Source organism: Carassius gibelio, chromosome A16 (genome assembly GCF_023724105.1).
Source record: "Carassius gibelio isolate Cgi1373 ecotype wild population from Czech Republic chromosome A16, carGib1.2-hapl.c, whole genome shotgun sequence".
Taxonomy (NCBI): Eukaryota; Metazoa; Chordata; class Actinopteri; order Cypriniformes; family Cyprinidae; genus Carassius; species Carassius gibelio.
In genome coordinates this window covers 7,722,899-7,748,543 of record NC_068386.1, presented here as the reverse complement: position 1 = coordinate 7,748,543, position 25,645 = coordinate 7,722,899, and the positions used below count along the sequence as shown (strand labels likewise).

General features: G+C 37.1%; 1 protein-coding gene across 2 annotated transcripts in view; it reads left to right on the top strand.

Annotated features, from left to right (window-relative positions):
- The first annotated feature begins 3,097 nt into the window (after positions 1 to 3,097).
- LOC128030029 (t-SNARE domain-containing protein 1-like) overlaps positions 3,098 to 25,645 on the top strand; it is a 94,697-nt gene continuing 72,149 nt past the window's right edge. The window contains exons 1-2 of one of the 2 annotated variants that reach the window (XM_052617497.1): positions 3,098 to 3,158; positions 23,332 to 23,460. In XM_052617497.1, coding sequence (XP_052473457.1) covers positions 23,376 to 23,460 — 85 coding nt within the window. In that variant the 5' untranslated portion in view covers positions 3,098 to 3,158; positions 23,332 to 23,375. Of the gene's footprint in view, positions 3,190 to 23,331; positions 23,461 to 25,645 lie in introns of both variants that reach the window. The other variant, XM_052617496.1, reaches the window with a different exon arrangement.

The window sequence follows — 25,645 nt, the reverse complement described above, 5'->3', positions numbered from 1 at the left end:
GTAAAGTATTAAACCATAGCACGTGTGAGTGTGTTTACTTGTTCATGTTTGATGGAGGATAAAGCCCAATGTATATTTCATATTTTTATGCATACATTAGCATACTCACATAGTCGAGCACACAGCCTTTTATAATACTATATTGTTTCAAATATACTGTAAGACGACCCCCAACTTTTTCAAGATATATATATATATAAATTAAACCAACAAGTTCTGCTTGGAAGACTTAATGCTATGTCATGCATCTAAATGCTAACTCTAATGCTAAAGTCATGCATTGTAACGAGAAATATATAAGCTCTCTACTCCAAACCTCCCGATTCTTTCTAGTATGAGTGAGTGGAATGTGAGCGAAAATTAAATTAGTGTTTGTCTTTCTAATAAGTTTGCTCATAGTTAGTTATTTGATACTATAAAAATGGAGTGTGGTGCCATGATTGTGAGCTTGCAATTGGGTCTGCAGGAGTTTGGGCGAGACTTTGATAGTGCAGCTCGACCACACGTTCACTACTGCGCATACTCAGGTTCCAAATAATGAAATTTAGCAAAATGACAGCAGCCATCGTGTAGTTGTAGTATAGTGCAAGGAAGTGGAGATGAGCTGTCCATCTTTTTTTTACAGTCTATGTGCTCGAGCCAGTGATGCCACCTTGTTGACAAACTAATTAGTGCAAAAAATAAAAAAAATAAAAATAAATAAATACAAAATAATAAATTACAGTGTCCTCCCTGGCCAGATTTGATTAAGAACTAAGGTTTACAGGTTTGTCAAGATGCTAAGGGCTACACACAACAGTAAGAGAAAATAACCGACAAAAAGTGACTGATTTTAAGTGTGAAAATATTAATTCACCTTTATGGTATTCACAAACACCCTAGTAGCAGAGTGGAAAATGAACCATGCATGTTAATGCTGGTTTGCACTTATTTGCTGTGTGTCATAATGCAGACCCCTCCATTACTGCCTTGTTAGTCTTTTGATGCCTAATGATTTTTGTCAAAGCACATTGAGTCAGTGCCATTTTGCTCAATTTGGTTATGGGTAGGACTGTGTGAGTTATTCATAAGTGAATGGTCAAGAAGGAATCCAAACCACTATTGATCGTAGAAATACAAATTATAGTTTGAGATGGGTTTGCATTTTGTGGTGAATATAAAATAAATAATAATATTAAAATTACTATATATTCTGCATTACTATATATTACTGCTCCTCTTATTCTCACTGCTGAAACACCTAAACTCTCAGAGAGCGATCAGGTCAAGAGGTGATTCTCTTATGTGAGCAGGAGGTGAGAATGAACGGGCCAGGATCTCTGAGCCCCCAGAGCAGTGACATTGAGGAGGCCTGACAGACTGCTCCTCTGTCAGCAGATGGGCGGTATCAATAATTCAGTCTGGAGACTGTGGCATGCTGCTTTGTCTCATGTCCTATCAACACAGCTCTCTCACAGTCAGTGTAAGGAAACACAAGGGCCACATCTACCACCTTAGCAGTGATCCCTGAATCTGTATCACACATGCTGTCACAAATAAAAATTAAATGAGAATCAATGAACAGGTTTATACCAGTGGTATGTGATGGATTTCAGAAATAAGTAAATATTTTTGAATCCATTGTAAATTCATATTTCAGTTCCCCTTTCTGGTTTAGGGGACATCATTTTTAATTAATTAATTTAATTTTAATTTAATTTGTAATTAAAACTACACACACCCATACACACGTGTGCATATAAAAACAAACAGTATTACTACTACTGCTACTACTATTAATATACATTATGCATAATATAGTTTAGGAATAATACAATAAATATGATTCGACCTAGGACACGGTAACATGAGGGATGTGGATATATGGCTATAATTATTAATAGTTAATGTCTTTTGAGGTCATTTTTTTAAATCCCCTGTAAACACTGTAGGTGTCATGACAGTCACTGGACCTTTAATTTAACAGAACTGAGAGGTCATTAAAACCAGCTCTCATTACATTACATTACATTATCATGTCAATTTCACTTTCATTTGGATATAATGATGTCTAAGTGAGTTATTTATAATGCCATTAGTCTATCCTTTTCCATCAGTTTCCACAGATTTAATCTATTGAGATGCTAACATGGCTTTTGATTGACAGGGTATACAGCTAATCACAGTGAAGTGGAGGACTTGCCTCGTCCCTGGCTGTATGTCATGAATTAATGCCGGCCCTGTGCTGCTGCTGATGAATTCAGAGTGTCACATTTGGCTGGTGGTCCTGGCAGTGGCCTAGATCCCAGCCTGAGGTTTACATGCATTGCATATGCAGACAGTGTGAGTGTGTGAAGGTTGAGGGTGGCAGGAGTGACATCTTGTTTCACTTAATTCACTTTCGCTATGTACCGCCCCTCTCAGATGGTCATTATTTAACAATTCCATCCACTTACTAGGAGAAATGTGTGTGTGTGTGTGTGTGTGTGTAACAGAAGGGAGTAAGAATACGGTGGGCTGTCCATCAGGTCTGTAGCCTTCCTTTAACTCAGAAGTGTTTGCTGCTCCACCTTCCCACACATACACACGCACATGAGCTAAAGTATTATCAACGGCCAATCTCTCTGCCTGATCCAGAAAGGTAATTTTCTCTGTCCAGTCTTTTCTTCCTCATCTTTTTATAATTTCCAGTAAGCCCATATAAAAAAAAAAAAAAAAAAAAAGATTTTTTTATTATTTAGATTCGACAATGCAAAGTGAAAAAAATAAAAAAATTAACACAACATTTCTAATATAAAAAAAATAAAAGAATGAATAAATAAATAAAGAGATAAATAAAAATGCACAGTGCAATAATTTTTTTATTTAAATCATTTAAAATTGAACTAGACTCCCTTAATGGTAAACTAAATAGTTTACATTATTATTCATACTATTTACAACAATTCCTGTATTTTGAATATATTTTGTTGCAATATTTTCACATTTTCTATTTAGTTATACACATTTTTTCAAATGTAACTCATTCTTTTCACTTTCTATTTCTTCTCCAAACTACACATCCCATAATCCCACTTTTTTTTAATTCAGGTCACATGATTATAAGCAAGGAGCAGATGGTCCAGAGTCATGTGATGTTGTGAGCCGGGTTGAATCTGAGAGGTTCTCCTGCTTCTGATGTGAGTGTTAAGTGCTCTCCTAAGAAAAAGGGTAATGTATGAAAATTAGCTTTGTTCAGTTGTGACTCTGGTTAAATGGATTGTTTTTTTTTTTCAGCTGAGAATGTGTCAGGTGGAGGTTAGTGTTTAATGATGGAGAGGAGGTAAGAGGAAGGGGGAGGGTAGGCCAGAAAGGATGCTCTCTCGTTACCGTGGCATTCAGAAAGAACACTGTATGTTGGGATAATTGCATGTGATGTAATACATACAAACATAATGTACCATCTGTTATGTGGGCTGAAGAATATTTTTCATGTATGTCTGTGCAAATCCTGAGCTGTGTTATTTGGTTTATGTGAGGGGTCTGGATTTTTTTTTGAGAGCTGCTGTGTATGTTTTTTCTTCTTCTGCTGCACAATCAAATTTTGTAGAATTGTTTGTTTACTGTTCGGCTGACCATTTTTTAAAGTAGATTATCCATAATAAGCCGTTGCTTTCCATTTGGGTATATTTTGTTTTGCAGTGTTGGTCAAGTGAAACGAGCCTTGTGCTTTCACAATGTCTGTTGATGCTAAGCTATGGCTATACTGTACTTTAAACACTTATCTGGATTGTGTGCGATTCAGAAATTAATTGGGAATGAAGTTACTACTCAATTCCTGATTTTGAATGGAATTTGAAATGAAGCAACAAACAGATACTGCCATTTAAATCTGAATTTTCACATTTAAAATCGTTTTAAAAACACAAGTTTTAAAATTCAAAGTTCAAAGAAATTAATTTAACCTCCTTTAATGTACCATTTTTAAAATTTTTTTTTTACAGACATGGATGCTGGCTTGTCAAAATCCTTGGTGTTTAAAGGTTTATAGGCTTTACCTATGTGTGATTTGAATTTAAACTTGTCTTTTCACATACGCTCTTTTTTTTGTACTAATTATATGATGTTCTCTCTGCTGAGAGCAAATGGGAAACTCATATTTTCAGATGCGTAAGAAGAAAGCCATAATTATTGTATCTTGTGGTCCGCCTCTCTACCACAACAGAATTTTTATTTATATTACAAAATAATAGCTTGTAATACAGTTAAATCACAGCCCTTGCTTCTATCACATTATTTACGTATTGCACACCGAAACAGTTTCACAGCACTTTCCCACATTTTGTGAGGTTTGTTTTGCTTTCACATTGCTAACGTTCATCTACCAAATGATTTACGCTGAATAAATACCTCTGACAGGAAGTTATCTGACGAAAGACGATATGAACAACATAATTCATATATGCATTTTTTTAAATCATAGTTGTTAAAAAAGTTATGAATGTCCATCATGAAGGTCCTTCTCAGTAAAGATCCTTCATAACGGACATTTTGCATTGACTAATGTTGAAAAGATAAACAATTCAGCACAACGTTAGTATTTCTACAGCTGCGTTACAAATAAACTAAAGATAATTTAAATCAGTTGTCTAAAGATCAGAAACATCACAAGCTGGCTTTGATAGTTATTTAAAAGTAATTTAATTTTCCCAAGAGCATTGCAAGCCAACTAGATAGTAGATCCATTGCCGCCAATGGTATCTACGATTAACTTATCTCATGATGCTTTTGAGGAATGCAGCCCTGGACTGTGGTTTGCAAATAGTTTTCCTCTATGCTAGACTGACTGCAGTTTTAGTAAAATATAGTCTTTAACATTTCAAAATATACCTCATATGTGTGTCTATTGCAGCTATTGGAAATAAAAGTCATGTCATGAGAGGCTTGATGAGATTTGTAAAGCTTCCCCCCACTTTTTAGATCGTTCCTACGCCTCTGCTGATAAGACTCATTGCAAAATAAGACAGTTTACCTCAGCATAGATCATATTTGTTCAAGTACAATGGATTACATCATACAATCTTATTAAAGCAAAGTTTTTTTTTTTTTTATTCAAGAGAACGATAGAAGACTACAGAAGAGCAATGCATTGCGGGAAATGAACCTAACTCTTATCCCTGTCACGTTGCTTTCTTTCACCACTTTACCTCATCAAACAAAACTGCTCTGGCTTTGCTATCGGGGCAAGATAATTCACAAAGTCCTACATGGGTTTTAAAGCAACCCTCAAGGCCCTGTAACAAACAAATCTCCATATTCATCGGGAAGAAGGAGGCGGGAACCGGCGCACAATCAAAAAGCATTTTAATAATTCATAAATAAATACAAAACGGCGCACCAGCCCCTCACGGACGACTGGTGCGCACAAATAAAAGCCAAAACATAAAATAATGTCCCAGGCCTGGTCCTCTCTCGTCCTTCACGGTCGTCGCTCCAGTTTTATATCCTTCCATCTCCTACGTGGGACTCGATACTAGCGGTGGGGCTCAGGTGTAGCTCATCTCCAATCACTACACCTGGCCTCACTCCTCGTTCCCACGTCTCTCGGCCCCGCCCCACTCGCCACATACCCCCATCGCCCCTCGCAGGCCGGGGGGTACTCCCGAGACTGCGCTCTACTCCCCCCCCCTTCCCTCCGGGGGAGACCGCTCACGGGGACCTGCGGGAACCTGGGGGTAGGACAGACGAGGCGAGAGAAAAGGAGATGGAAGGAGGAGCGACAGGGACGAGAGAGGGGAGAGAGAAAAAAAAAAAAAAAAAAAATCCGGTTCCCAGACGCACAGCTGCTCGGCCCTCCACCGGCTGGGTGATCTCCTCCATGGTGCCTGGCGGTGGCACTGGACGGCCCTCGGCGGACGGCACGACACTCCTCCGCCGCCCGGTGGACGGCGACGGCTCCTCCGATTTTGGGCAGCAGCAGGAGTCCCCTGTTCCCTGCCCCTCCGGATTCCGTCACGGAGGCGGCAGGCTCCGGCCCCCTGGCGAACGGCGCCGACTCCTCCGCTCCCTCACGGACGGCAGCCGCCCCTCCTTGTCGTGGGCGGTCGGCAGCGAGCTCGCCCGTCCCCGGCAACTCGCTCCAGCCCACCGCCTCGAGCGTCCATGGCGGCACATACCTCGCCTGCTCGAGGGCACCGCGGATTCACCACAGTCCCTCCTTCTCCCGGGTTTCGGCACCACTGTAACAAACAAATCTCCATATTCATCGGGAAGAAGGAGGCGGGAACCGGCGCACAATCAAAAAGCATTTTAATAATTCATAAATAAATACAAAACGGCGCACCAGCCCCTCACGGACGAATAAAAGCCAAAACATAAAATAATGTCCCAGGCCTGGTCCTCTCTCGTCCTTCACGGTCGTCGCTCCAGTTTTATATCCTTCCATCTCCTACGTGGGACTCGATACTAGCGGTGGGGCTCAGGTGTAGCTCATCTCCAATCACTACACCTGGCCTCACTCCTCGTTCCCACGCCTCTCGGCCCCACCCCACTCGCCACAGCCCTTTTTAGTTCCCAAAGCTGCCAGACATCTCTCTCTGACTTCAATTTTGATAAACTGATGAGATAGCAAAAACCCATGTTCCCTACACCAGTATGATTAAAATGCAATAACAACATCTTGGTCCACATCTCAAGACCATTTTCATGATTACACTCGCTTTTGATTAGATTGAGAAAGCAAGTTGACACAATGGCATCAAAATTAAGAAGCCAATTGTCACAATCTTGAAAAATGGTGCATCGTTGGACATAATTTCCCTGCCAATCTAAAGATTTTGTTGTGCTTGCGACTCGGGTGAGATTTGGTTGTAATTACTTGACTGCATAAGTAACTTGATATCGGCATAATTGGACTGCATTATAGCAGCCGGTTGGGAAAGAGCCGGGCTGAGATTTAATGTGTGTACCCCTGCAGACAAGAGGTTTCACCCAACAAGAGAACAAGCTATGTGCTTTGGAGACGTGTGAGTAATGCATGGACTACAAATAAGTCTTAATTCAACAAATAATTGCTGCAATAAAAAAGTGCTTACAGATAAGCTTTGGGATGCACATAGAAATGATCAGGACCAAAGCAGGGTCATTTTATTTTTTTAAATGTTTTACTTGTGTAGCCAGATATTTAAATAGATCCTTCTAAAAATTCTAATATGTTGGCACAAGAAAGTTGAAATTTGTTTAATACACATAATATTGTTTTCTATTGACACATTTGGTGATTCAGTTTAATGCTCTCTTGCTGAATCAAATGCTAATTTCTTAAAAAAAAAAAAATATCTTACTTTATATAAGAAGTTTGAGATTGTAGAGAGATTGACTTGTCATTCTCAACTCTTCCATCCAGATCTGAGATTCTCTGGTGGATCTTTTTTCTTTAGGGTTCATGGGAAGTGTATTTCTTACCTGGAATTTGTCTTTTAAATATAATATTTGCTTTTTTGAAATAAAGTTGACGTTACATTGGCAGATGTCTTCAACTGAAACATATGAATAACCATATACTGTAGCTTTTAAAGGTTTATACAGAGTCATGTGAAATGAATTTTCATGTTAATTCATTTAATTTAATTAGGCTTTCCTCATGCAACATTCAAGTTGGGTTGCCAAAAGCTTATTCGATATATGTTCATTGTAAATCTATAGGGGTCAGCAAATGGTTTGTGTGCGGTCACTCAGATGAAATGTAATTTTTGAACCATTCTTATGATGTCAGCCCACATTATGAGGTTGAAAAAGTCAGATCTTATGTTTGCACAAACTCTTAAAAAATTCCCTTATAGACACAGTGCTTCTAGTTGCCTTCACCTTGGCCAGTAACTGAGAGATTTGATTGTTGTCTGCTTCATTTTTGTCGCCTCATTTGATTAGGGGAACCAATTGATTGTATCATCTTAGCTGAGTAATTGATTGTAACTGGTTATTAACCTTTAAGAACTTTATGTCCAGTGTGCTATTATTGCATGAGGACAGGCCTTAATCACTCACAAATGGCAGCCATTAATGAGATTAGTTCCTGGTTCTGCTCTGTAACTTTATTTGTTCCCGGAGGCATTGACAAGGGCATCCAGATGCTGAAGTTTACTTTTCTGTGAATTGATTTCTTCGCTGTTTAACCACATTCTTTGTCACATTGATAAATGTGGGCTTACTGAATTTAAAATACAATAAATATTACTTTTTAAATACAGCGCGATAGCATTTTTGCAATCCAGAATTTTGAGCAATCCTATGAAAGCCAAATCTCATATGATCTCAAAAAGACATTTTCTGGCTTTGATTATAGATGAGATTACAGGATATATGATATTCAATACCTGCACAGCATGACTATCTGTTCTAGATAGAGCTACTGCACTCTCTGTTTCAGTGTTAATCTGGTGTACATCACTGGTTATTACTTTTTTTTTGTTATCTCGTAATGCTTGAAGTCTACGGTAATACAACGAGAGGCAAAGCCCAAAATAGTTTCTGCACATTATCAGATGGTACATTGAAATGACACACACTTTGACAGGTTATGGAAAATGGGCAAATAATGTGACTCAGTGATGGCAGATTTTACCATCTGCCACATTATGTCAGAGAGCCAACAGCGCACGCATGCTTTATATTATCTCATAGTATGAAATAATGAACACCTGCATTTTCTTGCATTTGTTTGCAACTTAAACTTTTCAAAATCATTGTGACTTTTTAGAGACATCTGTAAACAAAGACTACATTAACAACAACAACAACTAAAGTGCTTTTGGATTACAATGATTTTGGTGTTCATTCTGTATAATGCAGAGCAGAATATTCAAATAATATTTGTATAAGTCTGAAAATGAAATATTCCCTCTTAAATATAATGAATAATGTATTTTGAAGGCAAAAATATAATAACTTTCAAATATTAAGTCAGATGTTCTTTCAGTAAGCTCAAGCCTCATTCGATGAAGGTCCAACTTGTATTGTGTGATTTTTTTTCTAAAATTGCTTTACACATTAGTTGTGTGTATGTTTTTGATTTGCTGAAAATAACCTATTCCTACTATAAGAGTCATATGTTTGTGAAAGTTGCTCCGTTCTTTGCTGATTTACTAAAAACAATTTGCTCATTAGGTATTTTTTCTGAATCTGCCTCTCGGCTTGTGTGGTATGTTTTGGATTCACTAAAACAAATTGGCTCATATGTTTTTGTCATATGATTATGTTTTTTGATCATGAATTGGACCATACACTAGTCACTCAGTGTTTGTTTTTGCGTGCAGTACTCTATAACAACTTAATAAAAAGGTTTGCTTTCTAATTGTTTATTTGCTTTACATTTTTTCCCCCTTATTACATTTAATTTAAATCGCAATCCTACAACTCAGATTAGAATTAGAATTATTTTGTGTGGGCAGTGCAGGAAATACAGAAATACAGAAATACAAGTACGAATAAACTCACTTTTATTAACCTTTTTTTATATTATGATGATATATTGCTGGACCCGGCCAAGGAGATGTCCTGTGTGTCCTTCCTTATTTTATTTGGGCCAGCTATGCCATGATTATGTTGGATTGTGTGGAAACCTAGGATGTACTGTAGCTGTAGGGGGAAACATATGTGGTGTGAGGAGTGAACCAGAAGGCTGGAACTTGGAGGTCCAGTGTACCATCTGTTTCACTCCCCTTCATGAGCCAGTGAGCTCTTTGAGCTCATATTGATATCAGCTCTCCCAAAATCCAACCCTAAAACAGCTTGTAATCCCAAAGGAGAGGGGAGGGGGGTCATAATCATGTCCAGCAGTGGGGTACAGCACTGACAGACAAAACAGCCTTGGGTCCTGTGTAAATGTCTACATACATCACATGCCATCATCTCATTAAATAGGCAGAATGGCATTAGTAGAAACCCAAAGAAGATTTACCACAAGAGCTCATTTTAAACACAAATTGTTGTGTTCTGATGAATACCACACTCAGACAGCGCAGAAATCTTTAAGTATGCCAATGTGTTTTACATTGACATATGTGCTTCCACAAATATAAATGAACTAGCATTACTTATTTTTATTCAGAGCAAACATTATGTACATTTTGTCAGAAAATGTGGTCAGTGGTTGCATGCAGTGGGTCTGTGGGGGACATTTTAATGTACAGGTGCATCTCAATACATTTGAATGTTGTGGGAAAAGTTCCTTTATTTCAGTAATTAAACTTAAACTTTGAAACTCATGTATTAAATAAATTCAGTTCACACCGACTGAAGTGGTTTAAGTCTTTGGCTCTTTTAATTGTGATGCTTTTGGCTCAAATTTAACAAAAACACACCAATTTACTATCTCAACAAATTAGAATACTTGGTAAAACCAATAAAAAAAGTAAATTTAGTTAATTGTTGGCCTTCTGGAAAGTATGTTTGTAATGCATTAAACCTTCATAATCATCGGGAAGAAGGAGGCAGACAATCAAATGAAAGCTTTAATAATAAAATAAACACAAAACATAAAATAAAGCCCAGACCTGGTCCTTGTCTTGTTTTATATCCTTCCATGTCCTCCGTGGGACTCGAGACCGGTGAGTCGAGCAGGTGTCGCTCATTTCCAATCACTCCACTGGCCTCGCCCCGTTCCCACGGCTCTCGGTCCCGCCCCACTTATCACAATGTTCATTTACTATACATGTACTCAATACTTGGTAGGTTATCCTTTTGCATTAATTACTGCCTCAATTTGACGTGGCATGGAGGTGATCAGTTTGTGGCACTGCTGAGGTGGTATGGAAGCCCAGGTTTCGTTGACTGGCCTTCAGCTCATCTGCATTTTTTGGTCACTTGTTTCTTATTTTCCTCTTGATAATATGCCATAGATTCTCTATGGGGTTCAGGTCTGGTGAGATGGCTGGCCAGTCAAGCACACCAACACCATGGTCATTTAACCAACTTTTGGTGCTTTTGGCAGTGTGGGCAGGTGCCAGATCCTTCTGGAAAATGAAATCAGCATCTTCAAAAAGCTGGTCAGCAGAAGAAAGCATGAAGTGCTCCAAAATTTCTTGGTAAACGGGTGCAGTAACTTTGGTTTTCAAAAACAAAACAAAACAATGGACCAACACCAGCAGATGACATTGCACACCAAATAATCCCAGACTGTGGAAAATTTAAACTGGACTTCAAGCAACTTGGGCTATGAGCTTCTTCACCCTTCCTCCAGACTCTAGGACCTTGGTTTCCAAATGAAATGCAAAACTTGCTCTCATCTGAAAAGAGGACTGTCAATGATTGTCTTCTGGACAACTGTCAGTTCAGCTGTCTTCCCCATGATTGTGTAGCCTAGTGAACCAAAATGAAAGACCATTTTGAAGGTTCAGGAAACCTTTGCAGGTGTTTTGAGTTGATTAGCTGATTGGCATGTCACCATATTATAATATGTTGATATAGTGAATTGGTGTGTGTGTTTCTGTTAAATGTGAGCCAACATCATCACAATTAAAAGAACCAAAGACTTAGAGGGCTTTCACACTGGCAGTTTAGTGTGGAACGGGGCATGGTTCGCATGAACAATCGCTAATGTGAACGCTGTCATCGGACCCTGGTGTGCACTGGGGTACCGAACCCAAGACTACCTAGAGAAGGTGGTCGGAGTTCAGTTGCTTCTGAGCTGTGGCGTGGTTCGCGTGAATGTGTAAGCAACACGGACTCGGGTGCGCACTTGTTTAGGAAGTAAAGTATCCCGCGCATGCGTAACACTGTTGATATCATTGTTTCCTCAACACAGGAGAAAGCTGAGGTTGATTGTACACACTCCTAAAAGTAAACATTTAATTAATTCAAATTAAATAATTACAATAATTAAAATTAATTATTATCCTGTGCAAAATAGCACCAAAATAGCAAATAAATTACAACTAGCTCAGTCGCGTTGTGTTCTCCATGTGTTTTCCATGTGCATTTGCGATGACATAAGGTGACCTCAAACGCACCCGGATTCGATACAACTATTGAGTGTGAAAGCAGACCAACGCTGCGGGTGGTTCCGTGAACAATCGCGCTCGGGCTCGAACCGCAGCAAACGAGCCCAGTGTAAAAGCCCTCTTAAACTACTTCAGTCTGTGTGCATTGAATTTAATACACAAATTTCACAATTTGAGTTATATTACTGAAATAAAGGAACTTTTCCACGACATTCTAATTTGAGATGCACCTGTAAATCAGCACTGATCAAATTAATAGACAGTAGGTTTTATTAGAATATCTTGTTTTCTGAACAAATTGACCTTATACCAAAGCAACTTTACCAAAAACAAGCATATCTTTTGGATGAATTTAAAAATACTTTTTACATTATATGGATCTATACTATTTATATTAGTGGATAAATTTTATTTAACAATAGTTACTTTTTATCACTTGTTGCATGGAGTTTCAGCCTCTGTTTCCCTTGGACTGCCTGATGGACTATCTGATGGACTGCCACTGGTAGTGTGTAGTCTGCTGTGTTGGAATATGCCAAATAATCTTACATTTGTCACCCAGCTCTGCTTTGGGCTAATATTTGTCCAGACACCGACTCACCATTCAAACTCTCTCTCCCCTCCATTTCTTTTTATAGCTCTTTTGCTAGCTCTTTTCATCTGGTGACTTGTCCTCGTACGCTGTTGGTACACGTTGACCTGTTGAGTTTGTTTTAGGTTTCATCCCCACATTCTGATATTTAATTGAAATGAGTATGTTTAGCCCTTAAGCATCACATCAAGTGATACCACATCTCCTCTAGTTGATGCCATGTCACAGTGTCTTTATTTTCTAATTTTGACTTTGTCGTAATTTTGACTTTTAACCATAATTTTGAGTATAATTGTAAATTGTAAAATCTCATAATTTCAACTTTTAATTTCATAATTATATGAGTGTGATAAGTTTTACTTTTTATTATAATTTTGATGTCAATTGACTGTCAGAATAATGACTAACTAACTATTCTGGCTATTTCATAATTTAAATTGAATTATCTCATAATGTTGATGTTTTATTTCATAGCTATGGGTTTTTGTTTCATAACTGTGACCTACAGTAGTAAGTTATACTTTCAACTTTATTTTATTTGTATTTTAATAACTTTTTTTTTTTACTTTTTTACTTTTAATAACTACTTAATATCAACATTTATTTGCTTATTTTCTTTTTTTATTATTATTATTATTTTTGTTTTTCCATTTTTAAGTGGAAACAGGTTTCTTTCTGCTTGTGCCAGTAACAATTTTCATGAGCATTTTTTTTTTTTTTTTGATAGATATTGAAAGCAGGATGTAGTGAGCGTGCAAACATTAAAAGCATTATGCTCCATGTGCTCCGTTTATCTGCTGAGAGAAGCAAAACACCTAAAGGAAGTATTGTTAAGATATAATTAGCTGCTAAGTGCATCTGCATAACAAAGTTCTGTATATGCATCATTTGCACTGCTGTGCCATTTATAAATCTAGAAATGGTCACGAATCATTTTTATGTGTTTTCAAATGTAACATTATGTGTGCAGAGTTTTCCCCATGGTTTTGAGGTTATAGTAGAAGCAATTAATTTTAATAGAATATCACACCTAAAGTCATGTATAAAAGCAGCTGCAAAAGCACAACTGACTGATACAAAGGGGTTTGTGGATAATTTAGATGACGACCATATGCAAATGAGTTGTTGCTTGTGGGCTGCACTCAGATGAGAGCAAATTGGTCTATCTAGAATTTGAAAATTTTCCAGCTAGGATGGCTTTGTCTGCTTTCATTCACAGTGGAAAAAATGCGGAAGGATCCCAGGTGACTTATTTTAAATAAATTATGAGGCAGAATATGTAGATTAGGCCAAATGAAACATAAACAGCAGAGCCAGACTTGCTTTATAACTCATCCAAATGCATTGGGTTTATTGAGAGAAAAAAAACATGTGTGACCAGTCCTCTTAGAGCTCTCTTACAAATGACATCATCTTTCTAACAGAAGGTTACACAATTCTTCTCTCACCATGTGGACAGGCTGTGTTTTAAGTGTTGTTGATATACCTGGCCCAGCTGTCTACATATCTTATAAATGTGACAGTATCATCAAAAACATGCCAGCCCATCTTTTCTGAAGCTGTTGGTCTTATACGGAACCAGCTGAAATAAATAAATAAATACAACTCGACATCATCAAGAACTAGATGCTGCATGCCACAGACACAGATTTCATAGTTCACTGACCTCTTATTATATGTACGTCGTCAGAAAACATGGGTCTCATTCTTTTATAATTGCATCTAGATTTCCTTATCCTTAGTGAATCCGCTTTTAATTTTTTAACAGGTGCATAAACATATACATTTGTTCCTCCCATCATTCTGATGTTGATGAATCCAGATTATTCTTATTGAGACAGCACATGCTAGCAGGTGGTAATTAGCACAATACGTGCCCAAACTATATCAGTATAGATGCTTTCCACACAACCTATGTATAGCCATTTGTCACTCTCTGCAAGCGTATTATTATACTCTCCAAAGATACTGTCTTGTCTGAAAGCATGCACACATTTATATCTTTGAGTTAAGCAAGTATGCCATTCACAAAACTGGATAAACACAATAAAAACCTTTTTATCTAGGTCAGTGACTATCTTGTTTATATTTTATGAATGTTTATTAAAATGTCAGTAAGGAAACTCAAATTTTAGATGTCTTCATGTCCCCCAATTATAATAACAACAACAACACAACAACAAAAATAATAAATGTTAGCAAGCCTTATTATTGCTGTAGTTATGAAATGTGGAATTTAGCCATGTGCTTAAAATGGAAGTCTATGAGGAGGATTGGTGGGTTTAGGAGCGGAAGTTCTGTGCAATTTCCCCAAAGGGTTTTTTCTTTAGTACAAGCTTAGTGCAAACTATGGGACAAGTGAAAATGTTGTTTTGTTTTTATTAGTTAACAACATGTCACAGATACTGTTCATATATGTTGTAAGGTTTACACAAATTATTAGTAGACTAGTTCTTGATATATGAAATCTGAGGTCATATGCAGACACACTATTACCATATTATCACTATTTCTTTTTACTTTGCTTTGTCTGCCAAACAATGCTGCTATGAAGATAAGCACCTCTGGCATACAAAAGGCACAGGCTAATAATTTTCCCATTGTACTATTTTCAATGCCATGCATTTCCCAGCCCTCTTGTTAACGTCTGATTACTTGGGAAATAGTGTTGTGCTATCCTTGGATCGCTTAGCAGAATCCTGTTAGGGAATTCTCATCAAGTTACGAGCGTGAGATAGTGGGAGAGATTACATTTAGCTTGCGTCCTCCCCCTCATCATTAACAAGCTTGTTAGAATGGGTGTTTTAATGATGGAATTCCAAACTTGTTTGTTCACCAGCTTGTTTCGGTGGCTTGTTTGGAGACAAATCATGAATGAAAACATGACCTGGTGTGCTCTGTGAATAACTGTGGAACGGTGAGTCATCAGCTTAGCCACTGCTTTCTTATTTTATCTAAAGGGAGCTTGTTAAGACTCGGAAGATTGTATAAAAGCACCCACCAGTGAAACAAGTTGACAGCCCTCTACTTCCTTTTTGGCTGAGTTTCTATGTCTTGATGTCTAAATGATGCTCATTTCATGTGGTATATGTGTGATATATGGCTGATATGGTGTTAAAATGGTGAATCACTTGCACTAGCTAACATGACTTAGGCAGCTACCTGGCACCCTCTTCGATGATGATCAATAGGAGAGGCTGGATGGAGGTTATTTTTGGGCAAAAACTTGGCAATTTATGTCAATAATGAGTTTTTCTTATATGTGAAAGGGCAATTGTACTATCTAAATGTGGGTGGGAGTATGTGGGGGCGAGTGCATGTGTCTTCTGCTTTTGGAACTGAATGTCAACACTATTCGAGCAAAGACTTTTGAAGGGGCAGCTTTAGAGATTGAAGCTTTTAAAATCCCACAAGCAATCCCACTCTTTAGAAGGCTAACAAGAATGCAGAGAGAAAGAGACCAATAACTGTGGAAGAAAATCTATTTCTCACACCGTGTTGCTTAAAATTATGGTTTCAAACTCAAGAGTTAGAACTTCGATCGTTTTATATAAAAAATGGTATCATATACACTCATGTTGCTGCTTTTTTTTATCTAGTGAAAAAAATTGATGTTTCCAAGCTGCACTTGGAAGCTTGGGGGTGACACAAGATACTGTAAGCAAAGATGCACATAATTTTGTCACCCTCAGATGTAATCTTGGATCATTTTTCAGAATAAATAAATGACAAATTATTGATATTTTTGTCTCATTTGTTTGATTGGATTTTCTTTGTCAACTTTTAGGACTTAGGTGTAAAAATCTGATGATCTTTTGGGTTATATTTATGCAGAAATACAGAACATTTGGAAGGGTTCACAAACAAGTATGCGCGCGTGTGTGTGTGTGTGTGTGTGTGTGTGTGTGTGTGTGTGTGTGTGTATAAGAGGGGATGACGAACTGCATTCCTGGTTCAGCCCCAACCCTAATTAAAACTCACCTGTCTGTAGCTTTCTAGTAACCCTTCAGACCTTGATTAGCTTGTTCAGGTGTGATTGATTAGGGCTAATGCAAAACTCTGCAGGGCTGTGGCTCTCCAGGACCAGTCTTCACCACCCCTGGTATACAGTGATATTGGAACTCCAAACATTTCACTTGCAGTATTTCTCACAGCGAGTGTAACGCGGATGTCCAAATCCACTACAATTTTATAAATGATACTGTTTTGTGTCACGGAATGTATGTTTAAGAGTTTTTTAGGCAAGAATATACTTGTTTAGACTTAAAATGTGTGGTTTGTTTATAATACATTTTTGATGGTTTCGGATATGAGCTCCAGGGCATCAGTGGCTGTTCTGCGCTCACGAACCTGTCGAGAGCAGCCTTACCTTGGCCAGATCTTCTAGAATTTCAGAATTTTGTCTAAATTCTGTTAAATCTAAAATCGGGTAAATCTGACGGGCAATCTTTGGTCTCATGAATCTATTATTTTGTTCCAGAGCAAATAGTTTCGACTGAGGGCAAAATCTCATCACTTTATGTTTTATGTCAAATTGCTGTATTTCAGAGCGCTGCCTTTTTACTTTTGACTGCTTTGCTTAGCAACTTTTATGATGGCTGTTGTTGTTCATTAAATATTAGTTTAAGAAATTAGTTTATCATTTTCAAGAAATAATATTTTATATAAATAATAGTATATAGTGGTGTAACAGCAAACAAATATGAGGGTTTGGTAGATACTGTACCTCGGTTTCAATGTTACGGTTCAGTATGATTTCGGTACAGCAGGGGGAAAACTAAACTCTTTTTTTATGGTTTACTGAACAAGTTGCTTTTCCTTTAAATACATACAGTTATGGTTAAAATTTCCTTAGTGATAAAAATCTACCTCAGCTTATGCTTAAAACTATATGGAGCCCTTTTACATTATAACAACTTAAGCCAAATTTAAATGTATTACTATTTATTTTTAAATAGATGATAAACACTCAACTTAAAAAAAAAAATAGTATGCAAACATGTTAATTGAGCATAATGCAATTTTTAAATTAACTTATAAATAATACAATGCCTTAAACATATTTGTTAAAATATATTCATTTACACAATGGCTGTCATAACATGTTTCATGACAGATTAATTTAATCATACTGTACATTAAAGCAGCTCTGTAATCGAAAATCACCCATAACAGATGAAAGGATAGTACAACAAAGATATAGCTTTCCTCAGCAGAGATTCAATCCAATGTTTTATGCTGAATATGACATTAAACTGAAGAATGAATGCTTTATCAGATGCAAGTAATCACACTCACTCAGAACCATCACTCTGTCCTAATACTCTACATAATACAGTAAGCTTTTAATACAGTAATGCGGTAAGCTTTCAAGTAATTCAATGGTCCTTCATTACTAGTTCTAATGTGACGTTTTCAAATTATTAATGGAGGCTTGGGCTCAGCTGTTAAACTGTGAACCCTGAGATTTGAATCAGTGGCAGAAGGAAATAGTTTGCACAAAATAGGGCCCCTGTTGGCATATTGTAAGTGTTATTATTATTTAATTGAATAATTATAACCTGAATTTGTTACTTTGTTAGACCGCAGCCTCTGGTCTCTCCTCATGCTTTTATATAATTATAAATTTGAGCTCACTGTGGCTATAACCTAAGGGTACTGATATATTCCATTTAGATTACTAATATGCACACTTTAGGCACTTATACATTTAAAGTGCTCATATGTATTGCTGGGTAAATAAGGTACAAAAGTGTACCTTTTAAAAATGTACCAGCCCAGTGACACCTTTTGTACCTTTTTTTTTTTTTTACGAGTGTACATGTTTAGAGCAATATTGAGTTGAAGAGATAATAATTAATTTTTTTAGGAATGGTTTGTATGAGTCCCCTGTAGGATCACTCTGTTTATTTTTTTTTTGTTTTTTTGTTTGGTTTTTTGTAATAGGATTTTGAGCCTAAATGAGGGCTTTAAATCAACAGGCAAGCGTTTAACAACATAAAACACTAATATTAGATCATTTTGAATGGTTAGAATGAGCAATAGCTTTAATTATTGTTTTTTTTTTCTGGGGTTTCCTTATATTTGACACCCTTGTGTGCTTTGACGCACATGCATGGCACCATGTCAACTACTCTTCTCTTGACTGCATTGTTATATTTAACAGTAGGCCTACATGAAATCTGCGCCCACAGAACTCTACAGAAAGACAGAACTGGAGCGGCTGCCATTCACCAAGACATTCCTCACAACTTATGTGTTTTATTAAATATTTTGGCTTATTAATTTTAGCCACTGATAAGTTTCTCACCGTATAGTTTTTTCTATAATTATGACAATACATAAAAAAATAATATGATGACAAATAACACAGCAAGCTGTTTTGTACAGCTATAAATAACTGGAAACTTGTTATTATCAGTATTATTTCCATAAAGGATGTATAATTACATTTATAATGATGTACTTTGTGTGTGTGTGTGTATATATATATATATATATATATATATATTCAGCACTAATAATAATAAGAAATGTTTCTTGAGTACCAAACTAGCATGATTGAATTCACATGACACTGAAGACTAATGACCATTGCCATCACAGAAATAAATTACAAATTATTATTTTTTTTATCAAATAAGGGCAGCTCTGTTAAGCATAAGACATATTCAAAAACATAATAATACACTGACTACAAACATTGAATGGTGTGTGTATATTGCATTGTATATTTATGTACATTAAAAGCATATCACATTTAGATGGTATTTTGCACTTTTATTCACAACAGTGTTAAAATGCACCATAAGTTACATATAATATGTGCATCATATCTAAACAGGTTAACATCACTGATAACATTTTAGTCGTGCTTCGACTGATTTTATGATGCTTATGATTTTTTAAAGCAATCACCACTGTGCCACATCAGTAATATCTGGGGAGAAAATAGCTTGTATCTTGAAAAAGCAAAATTTGTCCAACATTTGGGCTTTCAACTAATAATATGTAGTAGTCAAACCTTTTAGAAAATGCAGTCAATCCTGGACACTGGCTGAATGTAGTCATAAAGAACTGGGGCTGATTGAGAGTGACTGGTCTGATATCCTTTATGCCTGTTAATCACTCCATAAAAATATGGATTACAGGCTTTGAGATTGTGCAACACTGGTGTTTACGGACTCTAAGAGTGATATAGTATGCGCGCACAAACACACACAAACACACCCACTCACATAAACTCTTAAGTGGGCACACTGTTGATCTGTGTGTGTGTGTGCGCGTGTGAAATAAGCAGGCCATGTGACAGTAGTGGCTGTGTGTCCTGAGTGTTCTGCTTTGTGACTGTGTGCTCTCGTGCTGTGCTAAGCCTCTCTGTGGTGATAATGGGAGACGGGGAGCAGAATAAGGGGACAAATTCACAATGAGAGGAAGTGATGAAGCATTCTGTCGGCCCCCTGTCAGCCCACAATCCTGCACAGCCTCTGATGGCTGTATTTATTGCCGGCCCACTTCCACCTCTTCTCTGATAACACGCATTGACAAACTATCTCTCCCACACTTGCTCAGCACACACATAAAAAGAGACCAAAGACACTTCAATGGCAGCTGTGGGAATGACACATATGCACCCTCCCTCCTTCCTGTCTCTGCCTCTTGCTTTCTGTTTCTCACCTTTCAATGTTTCTTTCAAGGTCTGAATACAGTGTGAGCCCCTGTTCCATTTTGTGAATGGTTTTGTTTTTCTAAGATTTTTATTCATCCAATAAACCGGTGCTTTTTTTACTTGCTAAAGACCTACAATCAAGGTGGTATAAAACCACCACTAAAATTTGTATTAACCCAATCACTTGAGCTGCAAAAATAATAATTATAATAATAATTAGTAGTAGTAATTATAAATAGCAATATTACATTTATATAAAAATATTAAGTAAACATAATAATAATAATGACAATAATACACATTTATGTGATAAATTATTATCATTTCACAGCAATAAATTAACAATTTATACATTTTTTTTATTATTATTGGCCATTTTTATTACTGGCTATTTATCTGTCTGTCTATTAATTTGATTAAATTTAACTAGCGCTGGGAGTTCCAAATTTTTTTTCTTTTAGTTTATTTCTTTCTCTCTCTCTCTTCATATTAAAACTATATCCACTTAGCTAAATCCTACTTAACTAACTAATCCTACTTCTTACAGCAGAATATTCGCATATGATATACATTAGATCGGTTATCTATTAGATAGCATATTATCTTTGTATGTAGTGCTTATGACTTCATTACCAGCTTTCAGGACTAAAGGTACTTGCTACAGATATTGATTACACCCTGAAACATTGGGATCAAGTACATTTTATAAATACAGTTGTGTCCTCTTGCTCCTTCCTGTCTGGTGACATGATTAGCAGAGGAACAGACAGCTGTCTAACTGTGAGTGACAGACTGATCATCCTGAGTTAATCAACCGCTGTGTTTCATGTATGAGTGACCTGTCAGTCAGAGCTCTGTCAGTCCATCCAGTCAGGAAGGGAAACCTTTGTAACAGCAAACGCGGGGCTGGAAAGAACAGAAGTAAGCTGTTGTTTCATTACCATCTGAGAACTCCGATACCATTAACAACTTCTATTTTGGCCAATTTGATCTGAAGCAGACTCTGCTAAATACAGGTTTTGTGATCCAGTGACCCCACTTTTTAGTCTTATTTGGTGTGAAAGAGAAATGTCATGTTTCCAAGTTGAATGAAATGAGAAATGACCAACAACAGCAGAGTTAAACATTGGAGTTCTTTCTTTTTTTGGGAACCGTGCAAAGCAAAGAAGCAAAGAATCATATTTTTTAATTGAAAGATTTAGTCAAATATACTCAAAAACAAAAATAGTCGAAGTAAATATCTCTCAGGATCTGAGTGAGCGTGAGCAAGAAGCAGCAAAACATTGTCTGGGCTCAAAATCAAGAAGCACAGAAATGTTTTATTGCTGCCAAAAGTAATTAATCTTCCCGCTCAATGGAAATTAATCTGATTATATGGCCACGTGGCCCGGCAAATTTCATCTTCAATCTCATTCCTCCCGCAGGCTTGGCCACCTCGCCCGCCTTCACTCTCTACTTCAGAAACAACACAATCTTTTTCAGGGGAGACATCTGTCATTATCTCCACAGGTCCTCACACATTCTTCTGCACTTTTTAGAGTTTAGCTTGCATATCCTGCCTGGATCTACAGAAATGGCTAATAATAAACTTTTAATCATTTGAAATGTTTCAAACTTAGCAAAGCGGTTTTGCTTAAAGGCATAGTACACCCCAAAAAGGAAATAGTCATTTACTCGCCTTCATGCCATTGCATACCGTAAAACTTACTTTCTTCCGTGTGGAACAAAAAAGGTGGATTTCGGAAGATTTTTTTTTCTTCTACTTTCAGTATAATGAAAGTGAATAAGTTTTTGAGGCTGCCAAAACGGCAAAAAAGAAAGAAAAAAAAAGAAACACCTTGATCTTACTGTAAGAGTGGTCCACATGACTCATAATTTAAAGCTATAAAGCATTAGAAAAAGCAAACAAAAATTAAGTTGTCATTCACTAAATTATTACACATTTATTTGGCATATAGCACACATATTTTCTTCATTAATAATAATAATAATAGTAATCATCATCACCATCATCATCTGCATCAGTTTGACACCCCTAATAATTTCTGATGCTGTATTTGTGATATGATGGCACTGTGATTCCATTGAGCAGGTCTGCTATCTCACTGTGCACAGCATGTTGAGGGTGAGGGGGTTGAAACGCTTTCCCAATGCATTCTTTAACCTTTTTACTGTGTTACACACCCCTCACAAAGTTATTATGAATGTGATAGACTAGTGCAGATGACGGAGTCGTTTGCGAGGACTGATTCATGGCAAGAGAAGTGTAACTGTGTCACAAGGGGTTTAGTTCATGCTCGCATTCACATGAATGTCACTGTGGGGTGAGATTCGTGTCACAGATGCCCCGTATCAGTTCACACCTTAAACACTTTGCTAATGAATGTAACTGACACATTGTCCCAGTGCACTGATGAAGTAGCATGTGTGCATCTGTTTATTGCGCACCAGGCCCCAGGAGTTTGATAGGTCATGGTTTAGAGGGATCAGGACAAATTTCATTCAAGATCTATCAGACGTGTGGGTTTCATTTTATTGCATGTTTTTTTCCTGAATGCCGCATATTGCGTTGTACACTCTTACATTACAACATCACTACTGAAAATGTATTAATTAATTAATAATAATAATAATAATAATAATAATAATAATAATAATAATAATAATAATAATAGTAATAATGGCAATAACAATAGTAATAACGATAGCAATAATAATGATAATAACAATTTAATTAATGATTGTCTATTATTTTGAGGGAAAAAAAGAACATGTAATTGTTGTTGTTAATCATAATATTTATTTATTTATTTACTTATCTACCCAACCTTTACCATTTTGTGTGTATTGTGCATAAAACTGTGACTGATCCATTGGTGTGTTGGCAAAAAAAGGTAACAATTTTTGTTAAAATAAAATAAAATGCTATTCTTTCTATTTGTGCATTTAAAATGCATCAAATTGTGGTAGGCCCATGGGTGTGTTGGCAAAATAAATAAATGTTTTTGCTTAATTGATTTGTTTGTGATATAATATATTTAACTGGTTCTTACTCTTCCTATAATTGTTGTTATAACTATATGCTTTCTGGGTTTTTTTTTTCTTCTGTGCAGACAAGTCCAATTTGGCTGCTCAAGAAATTACTGGAAGATCCAGAATGTCTTACGGATCCATTGAGCCGGGCTCTTTTGGAAGCAGAAATCCATTTGGTGGGCCCACAAGGCAGGGATACCAGCCAGTAGGTAAAGACCCATTTTTCACACTCACAGGAAGAAGTTCTCTTTATTAATCACCAGGCATTGTTGAAATGTTTTGTATAAATCATTCGACAGAGACAAAGGTTTTGGTCCCTCCTCATTTACTAAGCCACGACATTATGCATGTATTCCCTCTCGATACATCATCATGGGATTAATAAGCCATATGGCTAATTTAGTAACTCATGTCTGCCTCGTCTGAGTTCTGATGTGTTTAGTAAAAAGTAATACGTAAATCTTGTATTAAACATTGTCTCCGATAGTTATAATACAATGTCATGGTGGCAGAAGAGCTTGTTTGATCATTCAGAATGTTTGAGCATTTCGCTAGTTCAGTTAAATCAACAAAAACAAAACAAGTTGCAGCTGAAAATATTACTTGGATATGAAATATGGAGAACACTTCTGTTGTGCATGGGGAGAGTAAAACCTCAAACCTTACCATGTTAGTGAATGCCAGGTTTTAATATAAACACAGGGTTTTTACTGACTTGAAACTAAAGAGTTTCTAGAATGTGATTAATATCAGAGAAGCATAACCGAGTACATATTGGCTGACTTTTTTTTATTTTTAGCTCATTCTGTGCTCACATAATCTGTGTTGACCTTTCATTGACGCAGTTCAGCCATAAACATAAAACTAAATGTAACAAGCTAGGAAGGAATTCTAAGCATAATGCGAAGGTGTTGTTTACTTTTACTCACACGTTCTCTAACTACTGTGACCGGCAAGTAACAAAGTCATTTACTAGCTCTCATGTCATTTCAAATGCTTTCCATGTTCTTCCGTGGAGCACAAAAAATGGATTTTAATTCTAACTGAACATATTCAAGAGCAAGTGTTCTTGAATAATTCACCGAAAAATATTCAGGCCATCACAGAACAAATTTGGAGAAATGTAGCATTAAATTGCTTGTTCACCAATGGATCCTCTGTGGTGATTGGGTGCCTTCAGCATGAGAGTGCAAACAGCTGATAAAAACAATAATCCATAGATAGATAGATAGATAGATAGATAGATAGATAGATAGATAGATAGATAGATAGATAGATAGATAGACGACTTCCTGGGGTTGTTGTGTAAAACAGATAATGGCATGCATGATGAGATGTGTCATAAGTGTGAATTTAAGTGACATATTCAGTTCATATGAATTAATTTGTTGCCTTTTTGCATGGGTTTTTGTAGTTTTTATCAGAGCGTTGCGGGAGAAAGGGGGGAGACAAATGTAAGAGAACAGTTTAAGAAAGAAAACCAACATCTTCCTCGTACAGAACCTCTCACAATCAAAACATGCAAGACCACACAGCATGACCTCAGTAAATCACACATTGAGAGATCTCTCTCTTAGTCTGAGCGTTTGTCTGCTGCCGGTCCCACAGGACAACAGCGAGAGAGCAGAGGCAGCTTGAGTTCTAAGAGACAGGGCTTTGATCACAGGTAACTGTCAGCTTTGCTGTGTTTGGGCTCTCGCATCAGGCTGGCTGAAGAAGGGCTCAGGCGATGATCAAAGCCAGGGTTAAGTCTCTAATGGAGTTGTCAGTCGAGCTAATCTTTCCCCTCCTCTCCCCTGCCAAACCTAACTCCCCTCCAGCAGCATATGCGCTTCTTTACCATTTTCTCTCTTCCTCTATCGTTCTCTCTTTCTCTGTCACTCTGTTTACCACTGTCATTCTCTTTTCTCATCACATTCATCTTCACTCTATTCCAGCTAAGCAGCACCAACTCTCTCTCCCGTTTTTCTCTCTTTATCTGTTGCTTGTTTGCAAGCTCTCTCTACCTATTTCATCTTTCCTTGGTTTCTTGCTTGTTTGGCTGGTTGTTCATGTTCTTCCTCTCTTTTCCCCTCCCGTCTGTCTTTCTGCCATCAATCTATCAAGCCTTCCAATGTGGGAAGCATGGAACCGGCCTTTTCTTGCTTCCTTTTCTTGCTTCTTATTCCTTTTTCCCTTCTTTCTGCCATCAATTCCCTCCTCTCTCACTTTCTTTTCCTTCTGTCTTTCTGAAATCACTCCCTCAATCACCTTTCTTTCTTTCTTTCTTTCTTTCTTTCTTTCTTTCTTTCTTTCTTTCTTTCTTTCTTTCTTTCTTTTCATTTTCCTTCCTTCCTTCAATCATTCCTGCCTCCCCGCAGGCGATGTCACAGCACAACCTGACCATATCTGCTC